The 20,111-nt window shown below is 39.8% G+C and overlaps 1 protein-coding gene across 1 annotated transcript; it reads left to right on the top strand.

Annotated features, from left to right (window-relative positions):
• Positions 1 to 902: 902 nt before the first annotated feature.
• Positions 903 to 14,298, top strand: PNPLA4 (patatin like domain 4, phospholipase and triacylglycerol lipase; the record flags this gene model as incomplete). Its single annotated transcript, XM_083734905.1, is given in 9 exon segments — positions 903 to 907; positions 2,594 to 2,780; positions 7,726 to 7,802; positions 7,804 to 7,812; positions 8,010 to 8,097; positions 8,100 to 8,147; positions 13,446 to 13,569; positions 14,176 to 14,264; positions 14,266 to 14,298. Coding segments are annotated over 9 exon segments (660 nt in total).
• Between the last annotated feature and the right edge of the window lie 5,813 nt (positions 14,299 to 20,111).

Here is a 20,111-nt window from a genome sequence, read left to right as displayed (position 1 = left end):
TCTCCCCCTTCCTCCCCTCTCCCACCACAGTTTATATTTTTTGCCTTAATCCAAGTTTCTTTGCTGGTAATTTGAACTCACACGAATTAGAATAGGGAATGCCAACCTTTTCATCCATCTTTTTAATCTAATGAAAAAGTACACCTGCACCAATTTTTTTTATATTGTAAGTTTATGTTGAGAAACAACTATGGGAATAGGGCAGTATACAAATTTAATTAATTAATTAATAGCAATACTAATAGAAATACAGTGGTACCTCGGGTTACATACGCTTCAGGTTACAGACTCCGTTAACCCAGAAATATTGCTTCAGGTTAAGAACTTTGCTTCAGGATGAGAACAGAAATTGTGCTCCGGTGGCGTGGCAGCAGCAGGAGGCCCCGTTAACTAAAGTGGTGCTTCAGGTTAAGAACAGTTTCAGGTTAAGTACAGATCTCCGGAACAAATTAAGTACTTAACCCGAGGTACCACTGTAGTACTGCAAGCAAATATAGATGCTCCAACAACCTTATACTGCATATTCCTAATTCTGGAATATGCAATGACTTTATGGAGACCTACAATACTTTTGCTCACACATTTCAGGAAATTTTCACCTTTTTTTGATGAATGTGTTGTTTTTGAACTTTCTGCTATTTTGAGTTTATCTGACCCTGCCCCCACAAAATACTCCATTTCTAGCTCTTTCTGGCCAGCCATTCAATTTTTGTTCTAAGCTAAAGTAGCGGATCTTGTGCCTTAATGAAGGCCATTCTGTGTCTCCTCCTCTTATCCTAATATTTTCTGATGTGAAATGCATGATGCTTTGTCATCGCACAAATGAGTTTTCCCACTGCCACTCCACACAATTTGCTGTCCCACCTTGCTGGGTAGGAATTGAAATATGACAGCGTAACACCATGCGGTTTGTATTGGTAATCACTATCAGTAGGAAGAGAGAGGTACTTCTGGTGGCTGCCCATAGTCTATTTCCAGCCTGTGACTTCATTTTATTTGCTGTGATCCAACTAATGTTGACTATATGTTGGCGGCTTTTCATTCTTATGAATGGACAGCCAGTACCTGCACACAAGGACATTTCACTATTGAGACAGCTGAAAAGGTTAGATGTTCCATGCTGCAATGAAAATGTGAATCAAGCCTCAAATCTAGATCAGCCTTCTCAATCTGGAACCATAAAGATAAAATTCTCATCCACCCCAGAGTTAATGGCCACTGCATATGGAGGGCACCATATTGGGGAAGGCTGATGTAGCTGGTATCTAAAATGCAGAAACCCTAAGCTTCCTTGCAGAGATCCATACATAAAGATAGAAGTGAACTTCATTGTCTTCAGATAAGTCTCACCAAGCTCACTAGGACTTGCTTCTGAGTAAACATGCTTAGTGTCTCACTGCACTGCCAGTTATGCAATATTTAGTAGCAAGTGGGATCAGTTTTAATTGATTCTTCCAACTCGGCATGTTTGATTTCTTTATTAGATGAAGGTTCCTATCTTTCTAGATGAAAGTTGTTGGAAACCCTTATGCTACCATATTATCATTTTGTTGCCATGCTGACAGAGAGGAGAACTTTTGTGTCTTCCAGTTAATCTAAATAAGAAAACGTTCATTATAATTTTGTACAAGATGCTGATGGTAGCATTTTTTAATTCAAAGGAGCATTATCATGAAAATAGGGCCATGGGTGAGAAGCCACATCTCTCGAGAGCCAGTGTGGTGTAGTGGTTAAGAGCGGTAGTCTCGTAATCTGGAGAACCGGGTTTGAGTCTCCACTCCTCCACATGCAGCTGCTGGGTGACCTTGGACCAGTCACACTTCCTTGAAGTCTCTCAGCCCCACTCACCTCACAGAGTGTTTGTTGTGGGGGAGGAAGGGAAAGGAGAATGTTAGCCGCTTTGAGACTCCTTAAAGGGAGTGAAAGGCGGGATATCAAATCCAAACTCTTCTTCTTCTTCTTCTTCTTCTATAGATGTGACATTCAGCACCCTAATATGTATCTTTACTTGGAAGTAAGTCCCATTGCATTCACTGGGGCTTACTCCCAGGAAATTTTATATGTGATTGCAGCTTTAGTTGTTCAATATAAATGCTTAAAAGGAATTGAATGACCAGCTGAATTACTGGAGTAGCTAGGGATTGTAAGCATTTTAGCCAGCACCAATCGTTCCGAAATATTTTGGGTAATGACTGCAAGTATTTACATATTTTTTGGTTTAAGACACCTGCTTCAATAAGCAGCTAAGTGGTTGGAGGTATGAGTAAGAACTGGTTTAGTCTTACAGTAGAATATGAAAGTAAATTGTCAGAGTGAATTTTAAAGATAGAAAATAAAGTTACAGTTAGAGAAGTAGAAAAAAAGGTAACACTTTGTTAAATTGTATTTCAAAGCACCTCTGACAGGAGCCTCAAAGGTATTAATGCAAGTTTCCAATTATTTTTGGAAGCTGAACTTAATTGTATATTTTAAAGACGAAAAATGTCCTGATGATTCTAAGCCTTATTTCACACATCAGAGTGGAAAATTCTTTTTTTTTGGGGGGGGGGGGTTTGAAAAATCTTTCACAATCCTTTCTAAACTTTCTTTCCAGAGCAAAAATGAATCACCTCAGCTTCTTCTTTGCAGCTTGTGGGTTTCTAGAGGTATACCACTTGGGGGCAGCATATGCTCTTTCCAAACATGGCAAGAAATTACTGGAGGTTGTGATGGCCTTTGCAGGAGCTTCTTCAGAATCTGTGACTGCTACTGTTCTTTTAACAGTGCCCGAAAATATAGAGGTAATTGAAAAAGAACCTGCAAATCTTTAAAATATAGCTTAAATCTACTCATTTGGGATGCTATCAACTAAAATCATAATAATATGACCAGTATCTTGCACACCTACAGAGCAGCTGCATGCTTTTGCTATCATATTCCAAATTAAACATTTTGGAGCAGTGATAGATTTATGAAACATACTCTTATCTTTTACTGTCACCCTTTTGCCTGTATTGTGTGTTGCAAGATTATGTGTAGGGAAATGGGCAGTGACGGTGAATAATTTTTTTTGACCTATACAATTACTTTTCTAATTCTTACTTGGTTACTTTGTAGTATGTATTCAGAAGTAAGTATTTGTAATGATCGGTCATGTAGTTACAAACGACAGTCTCTCCCCCCTACCTTTAAAAAAATTACTATAGCCTGTTTAATTTTGTGTCAAAGGCAAAATAGGCTGACATAGCTAGTGGAATTGGCACTGGCCAACATAGGCGCAATCTGTTTGTAAAAATAATGAAAACATTATTAGTAATTAGCAATTGTAATTGCTTATTCCTGGTAATTAATGATTTGTCGTTTTCAGTTTTCCTAATTGGTAGCTAGAGATAACTAAGAAAGCAAAGCTATCTATGACACATATCTTTTGATGATGATTTTATATATATATATATATATATATATATATATATATATATATGCAGGTTTTGGTGTCCTCGGGTGTCTTCCCGTGTAAAAGTTGGGGTGTCTAGGCGACGTTTCGACGAGGTCTCACTCGTCATCTTCAGGCTGGTGCTTTCGGCTTCTTGTTACTGGAACAGAGCGGGATCTCAATGTTTGAGTTCCTATAAATACTGTAGAGGGGGTGTGGTGTCTAGCCTCCAATGTTCTGGGCAGAGAGGAAGTTCCCAGGCTAGTGTGCCTTTTCTTCTTTTGTTCCTTAATTACTTGAGAGATACCTTGAGTGATTTCTTGAGTGATATCCTGAGTACCACTTAGGTGGGTCATTAGGTGTGGATTAGTTGCTAAAGTCTTTGTGTCTTGACCTCTTGAACTTTGTGAAGAGTTTTCCTGAGAAGATGGCTGTATTGCACTTAGTTGTGCTTTGGCTTGGCTTCGTGTATAGGGGCGAGCTGTGGTTTTGTGGCTTGTGTCAGCCAGATCTGTGTAGGGATTGCAGGGGGGTGCAGCATCCGGAGGTGCCACCATGGATTGGCTACTGGATGGTGTCAGTAATTCATCTGTGGAGAGGGTCTGGGTTTGGGTCTGGTGTGGTTGATTGGTGTTGGCGTTCTGTGTGCCTCTGGATCTGGTGTCAGTTTTTGTGGGGAGGGCTAATTTCCAGATGTCTGGCAAGCGGGATGTGTCGTCACGCTTGTTCATGTTGTGAGGGTGTTTCTCTATCTCGATGGCTTCCATGATTATTCTCTTGTGGTGATGTTCCGTGTTAAAGAGCAATTTGGAATCTGCAAAATTAATTTCGTGTCCTGTTTCTTTCATGTGTTGGAAAAGAGAGGAAGTTTTTTCTTCTTTTTTGACGGCATTCTTGTGTTCTGCGATACGTGCATTTATTCGTCTGTTTGTTTGTCCAATGTACGTGGCTGGGCAGACTTTGCAGGGTATTTCATAGATCCCTTGGTTTTCCAACTGGATTTTATCCTTGGGGTTTCTGAGGATATTGGCTATTTTTTGGTTGGTGCAAAAGGCTGTTTTGATATTGTGTTTATGGAGGATTTTGCTAATTTTATCTGTAGTGCCCTTGATATAAGGAAGGAGGGCCATGCCATTGTTTTCTTCTGTGTCTTGGTTTTTGGGGGGTGTTTCCTTTTGGATTAGCTTCGTAATCCTGTTTTGCTGGTATCCATTGGCAATTAACACATTTGAGAGATTCTGTAACTCAGTTGTCAAGTGGTCTTTGTCAGCCAGGCGTTTGGTTCTGGAGATGAGAGTCTTGGCTACGGAGTTTATTTGTGCAGGGTGGTGGTGTGATTGTGCATGTAGGTAGCGGTTGGTGTGTGTTTTTTTCTGGTAGATAGTGTGTCCTAGGGAGCCATCAGGTTTTTTGTAGATTAGGACGTCAAGGAAGGGAAGTTGGTTGTTGGCTTCTATTTCCATAGTGAATTGTATTTTGGGGTGTAAGTTGTTGAGATGTGTGAGGAAGCTATCCAGAGAATAATCATGAAAGCCATCGAGATAGAGAAACACCCTCACAACATGAACAAGCGTGACGACACATCCCGCTTGCCAGACATCTGGAAATTAGCCCTCCCCACAAAAACTGACACCAGATCCAGAGGCACACAGAACGCCAACACCAATCAACCACACCAGACCCAAACCCAGACCCTCTCCACAGATGAATTACTGACACCATCCAGTAGCCAATCCATGGTGGCACCTCCGGATGCTGCACCCCCCTGCAATCCCTACACAGATCTGGCTGACACAAGCCACAAAACCACAGCTCGCCCCTATACACGAAGCCAAGCCAAAGCACAACTAAGTGCAATACAGCCATCTTCTCAGGAAAACTCTTCACAAAGTTCAAGAGGTCAAGACACAAAGACTTTAGCAACTAATCCACACCTAATGACCCACCTAAGTGGTACTCAGGATATCACTCAAGAAATCACTCAAGGTATCTCTCAAGTAATTAAGGAACAAAAGAAGAAAAGGCACACTAGCCTGGGAACTTCCTCTCTGCCCAGAACATTGGAGGCTAGACACCACACCCCCTCTACAGTATTTATAGGAACTCAAACATTGAGATCCCGCTCTGTTCCAGTAACAAGAAGCCGAAAGCACCAGCCTGAAGATGACGAGTGAGACCTCGTCGAAACGTCGCCTAGACACCCCAACTTTTACACGGGAAGACACCCGAGGACACCAAAACCTGCATTCCTGTACCCGTGAAAATCTACGAAAGCATATATATATATATATATATATATATATATAATCATAATCATATATATATATATATATATATATATATATATATATATATATATAATCATAATCATCAAAAGATCTCAGGGCGGATCACAGATCTTCACAGTGGTGTGAAGGTACTCATAGAAGCCAGGAAGATTAGAAGCAGGAATGTGCAAAACCTCTCACTTGGTTTCTGCAGATTCTTCTCATTTTCTGCCCCACAACCTTGCATATACAGTGGTACCTCAGGTTAAGAACTTAATTTGCTCTGGAGGTCTGTTCTTAACCTGAAACTGTTCTTAACCTGAGGTACCACTTTAGCTAATGGGGCCTCCCGCTGCAGCAGCGCCGCCGCCACACAATTTCTGTTCTCATCCTGAAGCAAAGTTCCTAACCCTAGGTACTATTTCTGGGTTAGCGGAGTCTGTTACCTGAAGCATATGTAACCTGAAGTGTCTGTAACCCGAGGTACCACTATACTTGGAAGCCAGCGGGGATGGAGAGCCTGTGGCTCATCCAATATTGTTGTATTGTGGCTCCTCTTGGGTCTGATGGGAGATGTAGTCCAACTGCATCTTTAGAACCTAAGGTGCCCCACTTTTGCTCTAGTGTGAACCACCAGCTGGTCCTGCAAATTGATGGAGATGATGGAGAGCAATCAACCTGCAACTGTATGGATGATGCCAGTGATCGTAGCTAGCCAACTGCTCACTTGCACACTGTGGTGTTCCATTGACTACCACACAATGCTTGTAGTAAGGGCAGACATTGTCCTCCTCACTCAAATGCTCAGTAACAAAGCTGCTTAACAAGCTGCCCCTTGTGTATATCTTTCCCTTAAAGAACTGCGGGAAATTGCGTTTAGGCATGCCAACATGGACTCTGCCTGATAAGCTCAATGGGACGCACATCTAAAGGAACATTTCGATTCACATCCTGATAATGCGACTTCTCAGTGTAAATCTACCCTAACAATCCACCAACCCCTGGAACAGAATATAAATCTGAATGAATCTGACACGAAGTGGGTTCATGATAATTATCTGCACTAGTGGAACTTCAGTATCTGCTTCAGAAATCAGAACTGCTAAATACAGCATCTATAATTAGAAGTGTATTTTTTAACAACACAGCAATTCAGTGACTCTGTGGAACGTGCTGCTTGTAGTACGTGCTAACAATGTTTGTGACTCTGCAGTTCAAGGCAAATGGCATTTTCTTTAAATTGCAGTACAACGAAGTTTCTGTTCTTCCCCTTTCAGTTATCTCAATGCTACTGCTGCTGGTTCTTGCTGAAGCCCAACAGCAGTTTATATCTGATCAGAAGTCATCTGTTGAAGCTGCCATCTGATCTAAAAAACACACTACCACCCTTGAATCTCTGTATCATATTTTCCCCAGGCCATTGCCACTACCCTTGGTCACACCCTTTCAAAGGCTTTTGCAAGTGGTGGGAAATCACTGCTGTTTAACTAATTTTCTCTTAAATTTCCACTGCCGTGGGTATTGCCCATATGCTACCTGCAGCTGTTTAAGCTGTTTTTGCATTTTAATGAGCATTCATCTTAGTAAATTACAACTCCTAGTCTGTGGCATTAAAAATAACTGAAAATTGTCACCCACAGCTTTCTGTGATTTAAATCTGCATGATTCTTTCAGTCTATTCAACGATGTTCTTTGCTTGTGAAGGATCCGATAAGAGTTTCCCATTCAGTACATGGTCTTTTGGCTGACTAGAATTTCAGGTGTCACTAAACATTTTATTAAAACAAAGGTAGTGATTTGTAGGTAAGCAGAAATGAAATTGTGTCTGTTTGCAGATTAATTTGATCACAAGAGTCCTAAGAAATGTGGATTCAATAGTAATAAAAACAAATACAAAAACTGCCTAATCTTCCCCACTCAACTAGCTTATGATGGTGCAAATGTTTTTATTTCAGAAATATGTTTTGCTTTGTAGGGTTTGTAAGGAATGAATAGAAAAATAGCATTGTACATAACTATATTTTGTAGGGGGGGGGACTTTTTCAGGAGTCTACCAAAAATACCTATGAATTTGCAGAAGATCCTAGAAAACTACACTTTGGTCCACTAACAGCAAACTATGACAAAACTTAGGTGGGTATTTCTTTTTACAAATATCCTCTTAAATTTGGTTTCATGTAAAGCCCCAGAGAAATGCTACTGAGAGGATTCTGTGTGGATGGCGTCTTGTAATAACTGTGGAGAAACAGCACTCTCCATCCTTCCTAAATTATTTAGATGGTGTTTAATTATTAAGACTGACTAATGTTTATCATTCTATTTTTCTGTAGGGGCTGCATTGATTCAATTCTTCCTCCTAATGCTCATGAGATAGCAGAAAATCGGCTCTTTGTATCAGTCACTAGTGCTAAAAATGGAAAAAAAATCATTTGCTTTCAAATTTTGCCTCCAGGGAGGATCTTGTTAAGGTAGGAGAGCTGCAGATCACGTCTATAAATGGAAATGAACGACTGTCTCCAGGGTCTATGTGTTTGGTTTTTTATTAACTGTGTCCTGAGAACTTGTCGTTCAGTTCAGTTGAGTAACTATGTTGCTTCAAGAAGGACTGCTGACCTGTTTAAAGTAAGAACTGCATGATCTAATGCTTCTGCAATGCCCACAATTGGCCCTATTTTGTTCCTTTAAAAATAATGATTCCCCCTGTGATTTTATAAGTGCGTAAAAGAACTGGTTCTTATGTCAGAACAAAATGCTAACAAAAGGCCAAGACAGGGCTTGATAATCATTCCAAGAAAGCAAAAGACATCTACCATATTTTTCGCTGTATAAGACGCACCAGAGCATAAGACGCACCTAGTTTTTGGAGGAGGAAAACAAGAAAAAAAATATTCTGAATCTCAGAAGCCAGAACAACAAGAGGGATTGCTGTGCAGCGAAAGCAGCGATCCCTCTTGCTGTTCTGGCTTCTGGGATAGCTGCACAGCCTGCATTTGCTCCATAAGACACACACACATTTCCCCTTACTTTTTAGGAGGGAAAAAGTGAGTCTTATAGAGCAAAAAATACGGTATATGTATCACAATGCTCATCCAGCATTGGAATTGGATTTCCTCACTGCTATTTTTCTAGAAAAAGAGATGCCATGAACTCACCATGAATGCTTCCCTCTTTCTCTTAGAATGGCAATGGCACCTACCTGAGAGGTGCCAGAACTGAGTTCTGGTGATTTCCCACTGAAAAAAAGCCCTGGATGTCCCTATTTTTGCCAGAGAAATGCTGAAGAGAATGGAATAGGATGTTCCTATTATCATTGGACAAATGTTGGAGGGTATTAAAAAAATTATCCAGTAGCACCTTAGAGACCAACTAAGTTTCTTCTCGGTATAAGCTTTCTTTTTTAAAAAAAAGATATTTATTAAAGTTTTCAGAGAGTTATATAAAATAGAAAAAAACAAGAAAACAGAAAAAGCAATAAGACATACATACGCAACACATACAATAACAAGTACAATTTCAATCCCTTATATTCATAAAACTTACTTTCCCGACCTCCTCATACCTCCCCTTCCTGTATTCCAATCTCTAATTAAATCAATTCAGCAAATCCTTCCCCTAATTTCTGTTTAATTTTTAATCTTTCTTTTTCTTAATTACCTAATCATTACAGCTAAAAACCCCTTAATTTCTAAATCCACATCATTCTAACGTTCAATAATCTTACAATGTTTCTTAAGATAATCCTTAAATTTCTTCCAATCTTCTTCCGCCGTCTCTTTTCCCTGGTCTCGAATTCTGCCGGTCATTTCTGCCAATCCCATATAGTCTATAACCTTCATCTGCCATTCTTCCACGGTGGGTAACTCTTCTGTCTTCCAATACTTTGCGATGAGTGTTCTTGCTGCTGTTGTACTGGGTATAAGCTTTCGTGTGCATGCACACTTCTTCAGATACATTGAAACAGAAGTCACCAGACCCTTATATGCGTCAGACCAACATAGCTACCTACCTGAATCTAGAATCGTTGGAGGGTATGTTCTTCTTCCCGATTTAGTTAGGAAAAATATATAGACTACTTAATCAGAAGAGATGCCCCTTTAGCCACAGCATAACTCTTGACACCCCTGTAGCTAACCTGGCCTGCTAATCTTCAGATACCAATGGTATTTTTAAAGTGGGATTTTGTCGCAATGGTCCTCTGCAAGGCTGGAGTGCTCTGCTGAATGATGGTTTAGAGGATGAGAAAGACAGACCTTTATTCATTTACCCATCCGCTTATACTTTGTGTGGTTGATGAAGCAACACCGGGCCCTCTAAAATGAATGAGCGCAGCATAGTTACATAGATTTAGATACCTGAATTTACTTGCAGGTGTATATTCCATTAAGCTTAGTCTTCATGCTTCATGTGCCTCTTTTAAGTGGATTTTAACTACACCCTATTTCACAATATCACTCCTGCTTGTAATATATGTGTGTGGATTACGAGAAATAATGTCTCAAAATCCAATAGCCTATGAATTATTAAGGAGTGCGTTTGAGGGTCTGGTGCAGCAAGAGAAAGCAGAGTAAATGTTATTTCTGGGGGGATGAGGGAGCATCTTAAATGGAGAGTTAAGCTATCCCTGCTACTGTTGCAGCCACAGATAGGGAGTTTTGAAACACCCAAGGCTGCTTTTCCCTTCTTGGGGGGTCACCCTGTCTAGTTTCAGCTGGATCCCTGCTGGCCCATTAATGCTCACCATCCCTTCCTGAAGACTTTTGAAACTTCTCCTCCTGCAGCTTTGGATCTTTAAACCTGCAGGAGGACTCTTTTCTCATTCCGCTCGGGACGTTTTGTCCTTGATCACATGGACGTCAAGAAGCCACAGGTTGTAAACAAAGAGAAGAGGCATTGGGGAGTTGCTAAGCAATCCTGATGTAGGAAATTCTGCCATTCAGCTTAGCTTACGGTGATGTGTGTGGGATAGACTGTTGCCTGTCTTGCTTATATACTGCTCCACTTAAGGCTATCTATCGAACTTTAAAGTCAAAATAACAATAAAATAAATATAAATACGACCACCATCTCTGGGCTCCGACCTCTGATTTGGACCTGTCTGTCAGTTCTAATTTTTGGCTGCCTAGGAAGTCAGTTATCTTGCTAAACTCATTATGCTTTATTGGCACTGTTGGCAACCAAATCATAAAAGCTCTTGTTACACTCTGATGGCTTCCAGTGAATCATTCACACAGCTTGCAGCACTCAATAGGTAATAAACACTTTCAGGGGCACCTTAAGAATGGCGTTGAGAGGATGGAGAAGGGAAAGTGGGGTAAAGAAGCAAGGTGTTCTTCACACAAAAAAAGGTTCATTTGGAAGTGCAGCAAAATCTTGTATCTGATTAGCATCTCCAAAGGGAAATTTTGAAGTTTAGTGACAGCAGATCCTAGATTCATGTAATTTCAAATAAACAGTTGACTGCATGGCATGCACTTGGATGATAGATCAACAGAAGACAAGCACAAGTAGAATAATGAGACAGAGGTTGATAGAATGTATCTGGATGGCTTTTGTTTCCCACTTCTATCAATCTGGCCCTGCCCCTCTGTTTTTTTGTTTTGTTCTTGGCATGTGTGCAAGTATTCCTCTGCCTGGAGATGCACGTTTCTTTAGAAGATCCTGGAAATGTGCAATAATCAATGTTATCATTCTCAGTTATCATCATCCTTTTCAGTGGGGGAGATGGACATCATGGAATATCCATTTCAATTATTCTCATTTTTTTTCTTTCACTTTTTAAAAATACTGAGATATTGTGCAAGAGTGATATTGTTTTCTTTGAAATATTGTTGCTATATTTGCACTCTGTATGTTCATGGCATTACAAATTTGATGTTAATTTGAAGCCAAGACGTTGCACTCACTCAAAACAACACCAGTGATTAAGGGCTGACTTTGTCTTATTAGGAACAGACTGTTCTGATTAGAAATAACAGCGACAATTAAAAAACCTAAGAGTCTAGTTATATTATAATGAAGGTTTGCCAGTGTGGTACCTATGATGCTGCTAATCTTCTGAGTCCCTGCCCACCTCACTGCTCCTTTTGTTATTAGGTGGCAAGGATGGTTGGGATTTTTTTATCCCCCATTTGAAAAGTACATAGAGCTGAAAGAGACACTCAAAAGACTGATTATGTTCCCTACTTCCTCTTTCAACTCAGTGTGCTTTTCAAGGCTCAGACTGGGACCTGAGCTGCTAAATTGACAGCAGAGAGTTAGGAGGGGGGGGGGAGACGCAATCTGAGATGCTGTAGGAAGGGAAATGGTCTGACTGTGGGGAGGAAGGAAGAGGAAAGAATGACCCCACCAGTCAGGAGAAAAAATGGAATACCAGATAGAAAGATAGATGATAGATGATAGATAGATAGATATAGATAGATAGATAGATAAATAGATAAATAGATAAATAGATAAATAGATAAATAGATGATGATGATAGATAGATAGATATAGATAGATAGATAGATGATAGATAGATTAGATAGATAGATAGATAGATGATAGATAGATAGATAGATAGATAGATAGATAGATAGATGATAGATAGATGATAGACAGACAGATGAGAGATGATAGATAGATTATGATAAATGATAGATGATAGATAGATAGATAGATAGATAGATAGATAGATAGATAGATGATATAGATGATAGATAGATATAGATAGATATAGACAGATGAGAGAGAGATTAAATCCATTAAAATGTGTGGGTTGGTTTTTTGTTTTTTGTTTTTGAAATTGCCTCTTTTTGCACAGATTTCACCTGCTCATCCATCATCAAATAACAGATCACATCTGCCCCCATTGACATTACTCTAAAAAGTGTAGAACTGATGCTTTCTACCAGTGCCATAGTGTAAAAACATGGATGTGAAACATGGACCTTTATAAATCAGAATTTTTACGTATGGCTTCTGAAAACAGTTATCAGATTATAGTTCACCTCTGTCTCCACATTTGTATTCTTGGTGGTTTTGTTGTCCTCCTATGTAAAAATCATGATATATGAAGCTCAGTGCTTTTTTTTTTTTTTTTTGGTGCTGACAAGAAGCACACCTGTGACATTTTCTTGTACTGTGTACCAGTGTAAGCTTTGATCTGATGGTGGGGAACACTTTCTAAAATCATGCAAATTTAAGAGGATCCATTTTAATCCACCAGACCCAGCTGTTACCAAGATTCCATGGTCAAGCAAATTGTGTGTTGCAAGGTGGGGGTGGGACTGAAGGAGGAAGAAGTGGCCAGGGAGAGGGGCCTAAGAGCCAACCAGAGAGGGCGGTTCTCATGGCATTCTCTTAAACATAACAAATCTTCCCATGGACCTCCAAAGGTTAGAAATCCAGGTCCAGATTCGTTTACAGTCATGACACTGGCAGATACTGATCAATTCCTTCCAGTAGCACCTTAAAGACCAACTAAGTCAGTTCTTGGTATGAGCTTTCGTGTGCATGCACACTTCTTCTTGTGTATCTGAAGAAGTGTGCATGCACACGAAAGCTCATACCAAGAACTGACTTAGTTGGTCTTTAAGGTGCTACTGGAAGGAATTTTTTTTGTTTTGACTATGGCAGACCAACACGGCTACCTATCTGTAACTGATCAATTCATTAATGAGCAGGCAAATGAGGCTGTTCTGCTTTGGTGATCACTCATTGTCAGGGGTCAGGCTGGGGAGTACTACTCTAATGAGGAGTGATGGGAGCCCCTCTCTCTCCCTGCTCAGAACAAGGATCATGGGGCTCCACTTGAGCAGGAGAGCAGTACTGACCTGGTCACAGTTCGGAAGATGGGAGTTGGACAGACTCGGGAGGCGAACAACAAGAAGAGACAGAACAGGAGGAGAGAGAGTTAGCTGAATCTCCCTCACTGGAAAGTATACAGCCTCTTAGTCCCAGGGCTAGAAGATTGGATAAGGTAACTTCTCAGAAGGCTACTTGTTAGAGAGATCGGGTAAATAGGAGACAGGAAGACAGAAGTAACTAGAGGGAAGTGGGAGGCAGCGGTGGACCATATGCCCTTCCATGAACATGGTCATAATTGTGTGTCCATAAGTGCTCCAAAGCATCTATGGTTGGATGAGTGCAGTTGTAAATTCACACCCTTGGTCTTCTAATTTTAGGGTTGCTGAATTATTATTTTTTTTAATGATAACTAACATCCGTAGTATACAATCCTTAAAGTTGAAAACACCCCCATCTTTCTGGAAGGCCTGATTTTACTGTCATGCTGTTACTATGGTCACCCACTTTACTTTTAGAGGGAAATATGTGATAAAGCCCATTTGCCATGACTTGAGCTACTTGGAAGAAGGACCAGATAAATGATAATAAAACAGTAAGTGTTGGATACCACCCTTCAAGAAAACTTACTATAGTTAAGGATATGTTACCTCAAAGAAAAACTAACCCAGACAAAAGAAATGGTCATGATCCTTCATTTGTCTTTTTCCTTAGAGAACTTCACAAGACTCCACCAGGCTCTTTTCCCACTAAGCCAGGAGAAGATGGTATCGCTATACCAGGAAGGATATGATGATGCCATACATTTTTTTACTAAAGGAAAATTGGTTTGAATAGATTATGTGTGTCGGAAATTAACAAAGTCTGATGGCTGTCAGAGCAAAGCTACAAACACTCCAACAGAGCCCAAGGGATTGCTGTCACAATTTCTGTTTATCTAAAATGAATGCCATAGGAATTGCATCTGTCGCTGTCAAACAAGTGTTTATATATAGGTGTATTGGATGGAATTTGTAAACAGGTTTGGATGCAATGGAATTGTGCTTGCATAGTAAGAGAATCTGTTTAATAGGGCAGTAAGAAAGAAAGAAAATCAAAGGTTTTTATTTTTCTTGCCATGGAAATGCTCAAAAATGATTTGCTGACATTAATTAGATTTTAAATATATGTTCAGTTTGTGGCTGGAAAATATACACTTTCTACACAGAGCTGCAAACTCACGTTCTTTGCAAGTAATCCTGTTTGTGTGCCCATTAATTGACTTAATCATTTTTGTTTTTATTGTTTTTTTCCCTGTGTACTCTGAAGCATGAACTCTAATTATAAAGAGGCAGTGGGATACAAAACAGCTTAATTGCATATCTTTTAATTGTTATGCATATGGATTTTGCTATTAGTACATCTTGTTCTTCAAATAAACTGCATAACTTTCTGCATTTGGATTTGCGTAGTGCAGTGCTTCAAATGACTAATTCTTGCTTTCTGTCACGTATAATTCTTTTCAGAAAAAAGGTGGCAGTTAAATTTATTTATATTTGCTGACAAAGTTCCCCCAAAGGAGGGAATTTGCCCAAATTGAAGTAGGAGTCATACAGGGCTTAAGTTTCCAGTGGCAATTGTTCTCCCAGTATAATGTCAGAAGACCCGGCTTCCTGTGGTTAGCAGGGAGGGAGCCAATCAGCCTTCTTGGTTGAGTGAGGCTGCCATTTTGTGACCCAGGTAGTCCTCAGGACCTGTCTCAGTGTGTTCATTGCTTCTGACCATCACATCTTTGGGGCACAACAGGAATGATTTTGCTCAGATTTATTGGATTATGAATAAGTTTTTGAGCACAATTCAAAGTATTGGTGCTGACCTTCAAAGCCCTAAACGGCCTTGGTCCAGTAGACCTGAAGGAGCATCTCAACCCCCATCGTTCAGCCCTGACACTGAGGTCGCGCTCTGAGGGCCTTCTGGTGGTTCCCTCACTGCGAGAAGCCAAGTTACAGGGAGCCAGGCAGAGGGCCTTCTCGGTAGTGGCACCTGCCCTGTGGAATGTCAAAGAGAAAACAACTACCAGACTTTTGGAAGACATCTGAAGGCAGCCCTGTTTAGGGAAGCTTTTAATGTTTGATGCATTGCTGTATTTTAATATTTTGTTGGAAGCTGCCCAGAGTGGCTGGGGAAACCCAGCCAGATTGTGCTCTGTCAATCATTCAGTTGTTTCCAATAGCTGGTTTGAATTTAAAGAACTCAATACAAAGATGTTCTGTTTACACACATTGGAGAATAATGTGTACATCCAATGAGTAGAGCTGTGGACTGTTTTTCACTTTACATTGTAGTTTGGGTCCAGGGTTGTTCTCTCTCTCTCTCTCTCTCTCTCTCTCTCTCACTCACTCACACACACACACACACACTAGAGAGAGAGAGATTTCTTTTATAAATATGTATGTTAATTTCCCCCACAATTTAGCATTTTGGGAATGATAGAAATGGGACTTACTTTAGGAATATTTCATTCCTTTCATCTCCCTGTTGTTTGCTCTGCTTCTCTTGAATGCTTGTTTAATTTCTAAAATTAATTCTAGAATTAATTTCTAAAATTAATTCTAGAATTGACGCATGCATTTTTATTTTTTATTTTTGCTTAAGCTTCACCTCTTTCTTCCTGATCAAAATTCTTTGGGGTAGTGTTTTACTCAAGTTGTGATGTACTGATAAAACACCACACAAAATCTTATCATCAGATTTGGTGCAGTGTTTTAAACATGCATGGAAGGCCACATGCACAAATAAATATACTGATGCCCATAGAAGGATTGATGAAACATTGTAAAACAGCCTTGTGCATTGATGATTAAGAGAAAAGGAGATAGACTAAGCTAGAGCAATTTCTATAGTAAGAGTATTCAGCCCCCACCCCCTAAAAAAAGACAAGGCAAGTTTTTTGGGGGAGGGATATTTAAAGTTATTGTTGGAAGTGGTGAATTGTTTCCATGGTAGCTTTTCCCACTCCCCACACACCATTTTTTTTGTAGTAACTGCAAAACTAACTGCAGGTTTCCCCTGAATGCCACCTTGACCTGGAGTGACACTACATTAAGAAGGTGCATCATTCTTGGGGCAGGAAGGCCCCAAACTCTTATCACTTTGGTTGTTGCTTTTTCCTCTGCCTTTTCCAGATCTGTGCTATATATGTTTGAAATGAAACGACCCGTTCTGTATCTTGCATTGTTAAAATGGCTGAAATGAAAACTGGAACGAAGAGAATTTGATGTGATGTAAAGGGCAAATTTACGAAATGGACTTTCTGAGGTGTGGCAGCGGTGATGTATAAAACTAAGACAACTTGTGTTGAATAAGCAGTCAATAATGCCTCATGCTGCTTTGTTCTTTCAGATTTCTGTTATGTAGTTGACAGTTCCATAGTTTCTAAAGAATAGTCCTAATGTGGTAGGTCATGACTTCAGTGCAAAACATTCCTTTTAAGCAGCTTGGCCTCCTTTTTAAAAAGGCTGTAAAGACCTTGATTTTGACCTGATCTTCAATAGGCAGATAGCAGTGTAGGAAGATCATTGAGGTCATGCATCCTCAGTGACCTCTATTACTGAAAAGGTGACTACTGCAGTCCGAAAACAATGCTCTTCCAAGACTAGGGCATTCGTTTCAAGATGGACTGCATGGAAACGCTCACACCTGATTATTCACTGTCAAACTGCATGCAGTCTCTCATTGCTGAGAACTGATCTCATCAGGCTTTTTGTGTGCATTACTAAATTCACTTGAAAGAGTAAATAACAGATGACTATTAACTGATTGTTATTTTTTTAAAAAATAATAATAATCCTCCAGTGATTTTATACATTTGGTACAATACCTGCTCAGTACAAAGCTTCCTGAATCCCTTCTTTTCTAGGCTGAAAAATTCCAGTTCTTTCAGCCACCTCTTTGATTTGTAGCTGCATTTTAGGTAATCACAAGAAAAGTCTTGCTGGATCAGACCAAATGCCTGTTTTTGTCCAGTTTCACACAATAACCAACCAGACGCCCCTTTTCAGGAGCTCACAAGCAGGGTGCTAATTAACTTTGTGCATGCAATTTGTACATGTTTACCTGAAAGTAACATACCCTTCAACATTTCTCTGATGAAAATAGGGATGTCCTATTCTATCATCCTCCTCCTCCTCCTCCTCCTCATCATCATATTTATACCCTGCCCAGCTGATTGGGATGCCCCAGCCAATTTGGGTGGCTTCCAGCATACTGTATATGAAAACATAAAACATTTAAAAACTTCCCTATACAGGGCTGGCTTCAGTTGTCTTCCAAAGGTTGTATATTCTCTTATCTACTTGGCTCCATACGCTTACCACCTCTTTAGCTGGTAAGGGAGAAGACATTCACAACTTGTCTATAAATGGAATTGCCCATGACATGCAAAAACCTTTTCATGTAATGAAACCTCTTAGTGTAATGAACCCTATTTTTTGTTCAGTAACTGAACAGAATTTCAGTCCGTTTCACAAAGAAACCATGTTTCTCCACTTAACAACAGTCTTAGAAATGAAAACAAGAGGACGGATTTTCCTGACTACTTCATGAAAAGTATATTGTTTCTCAGCTTGCTGTGGTTCCTAAGAGCTAAGAGGTGGATGGAGGTATTTCTCCACTTGTGAAATAGATGACTTGTTTATTTCATAATCAGAACAATGCTGCCACCTCTTCCCCACTGAAGCATTTTGAGATATCAGGAAGAACACATGAAATTCCAGTTTGTTTTGTGACAAGAATGAGGAGCAAACAAAATTTGTAAAAATGCATGCAACTTATAGAGAAGATGGAGAATTACAGATGCATTTTCAGAAGAACATCTATGCCCTGTTCCCGGTGACAAATCAGTTGAAATGTGATTGCAAAACATCTGTGAATCAGTTTAAATAACTGATGGAAGCACATTTAAAAGCACTGTCTTTCACACATGCACACCAGCCATGAGATTGTGGCTCCACATCTTTCCCCCTTTTCCTCCTAATTAACACTAATGTCTCAAGAGATGAAACTGATCTGTAGAAAATGTAACTTGAAAAAAAGAGAGATTGCACATACTTTTGTAAACCAAGAAATCTTTAATAAAAATATTTAAACAACAACAATGCTGTAAGTGGCATGTGTGAGATCAGTCTTGCTCTATTTGATGAGACAGGTCAAAATCCAAAGAGACGACAAGCAAATCTAGTGGCAGTTTTGAACTCATTCAAGATTGGCAGTCAATTGGAGCATCAAATTTAGTTTTTGTACAAAGCATAATGTTGCATTTATGCATCATTTTGGCAATAAATCAGATAGTTAAACTAAAATATGGCAAGTAATCTCTTGCTCTCAAATTGCAGGCCCTCTAATGTCTATTGTTTGTCAGAGAAGGGAGACTATAGTTATGGAGGTGGAAAAATAGAAAACAAAAACATGTTCTTAATTTGTTTCCTCTAGCTGGTTTTGCTGAAATCCTGACAGTTTTACTAGGAAATTAAATTGCATAGATATTTCCCCCCTCAATGTGCAAATAGGCCTGGATCAAATGTATAGAAAGGCCTACTTCTAGAATAAGCAGCCGAATAACAGTCTATTTTTTCCATGAATCACGTGCTTTTGGGCCCATTTGGGGAATGTGTTCAAGCAACCTTATTGGAAGATAAATTCTGTGAACATTTTTATTGACTCTGAATCTGCAATTTTGCAAAAATGAAGAATTAAAAACATTTTTTCAAAAAGCATCTCTACCTGACCCATTTCAATTTTACTGTCTTATTCTTTGTAAGACATTCAAATTCCTATAAATGAACAAAGCAGTTGGAGAGATTGATCCATAGGTGCTAATGTTTTAGACAATTAAGTGCCATGTTTGAAAGGATCTGGGTCTGGTGTCCGCCAGTGATTGCCTGCATACCCTGGTGTGCCCTACAAAGCATACCAGGAGGTAGACACCAATGAGTGGCAGCAGGAAGCAGTGGAGATTGCCAATAAATTGGCTTACACAATTGCAGCCAATACAACTAAATATCTAAAGGACTGTTACATGGAGGATGGAACAAGTTGCTTTCTCCTGCTCCGGAGGCTACAGCCCAAACCATTGGATTCAAGTTAAAAGAAAGGAGATTTTGCCTAAACATCAGGAATAACTTTCTGACAGTAAGAGCTGTTTGACAGTGGAATGGACTTCCTCAGTAGGTAGTTGTTGTTGTTGTTTAGTTGTTTAGTCCGACTCTTCGTGACCCCATGGACCAGAGCACGCCAGGCATTTCTGTCTTCCACTGTCTCCCGCAGTTTGGTCAGACTCATGTTTGTAGCTTCGAGAACACTGTCCAACCACAGTAGGTGGTAGATTCTCCTTAATGGAGAGTTTCAGCAGAGGTTTGATGGCCATCTCTCATGTATGATCTCTTAATGCATTTCCTGGCTAGGTACCTTCCACTTGCTACTTCAACAGAGACCAGAACAATCTTGGAAACCATGTGCAGTTTCTGAGTCACAGGAAGCTCATAGGTTTTTAAGGAAGCTCTGCTTTAAAAATAATAATTAAGGAGGATGAATAAATATTTGATTTTACATCCCTTTCTTTGATGAGCATTTAAAACCCTGTGTGTCACCTTTCATCTTCCAGTCATTAATCA

This window comes from Podarcis gaigeae, assembly GCF_964106915.1.
Source record: "Podarcis gaigeae genome assembly, chromosome: 4".
Classification (NCBI taxonomy): Eukaryota; Metazoa; Chordata; class Lepidosauria; order Squamata; family Lacertidae; genus Podarcis; species Podarcis gaigeae.
This window is presented reverse-complemented; position numbering and strand designations above follow the sequence as displayed.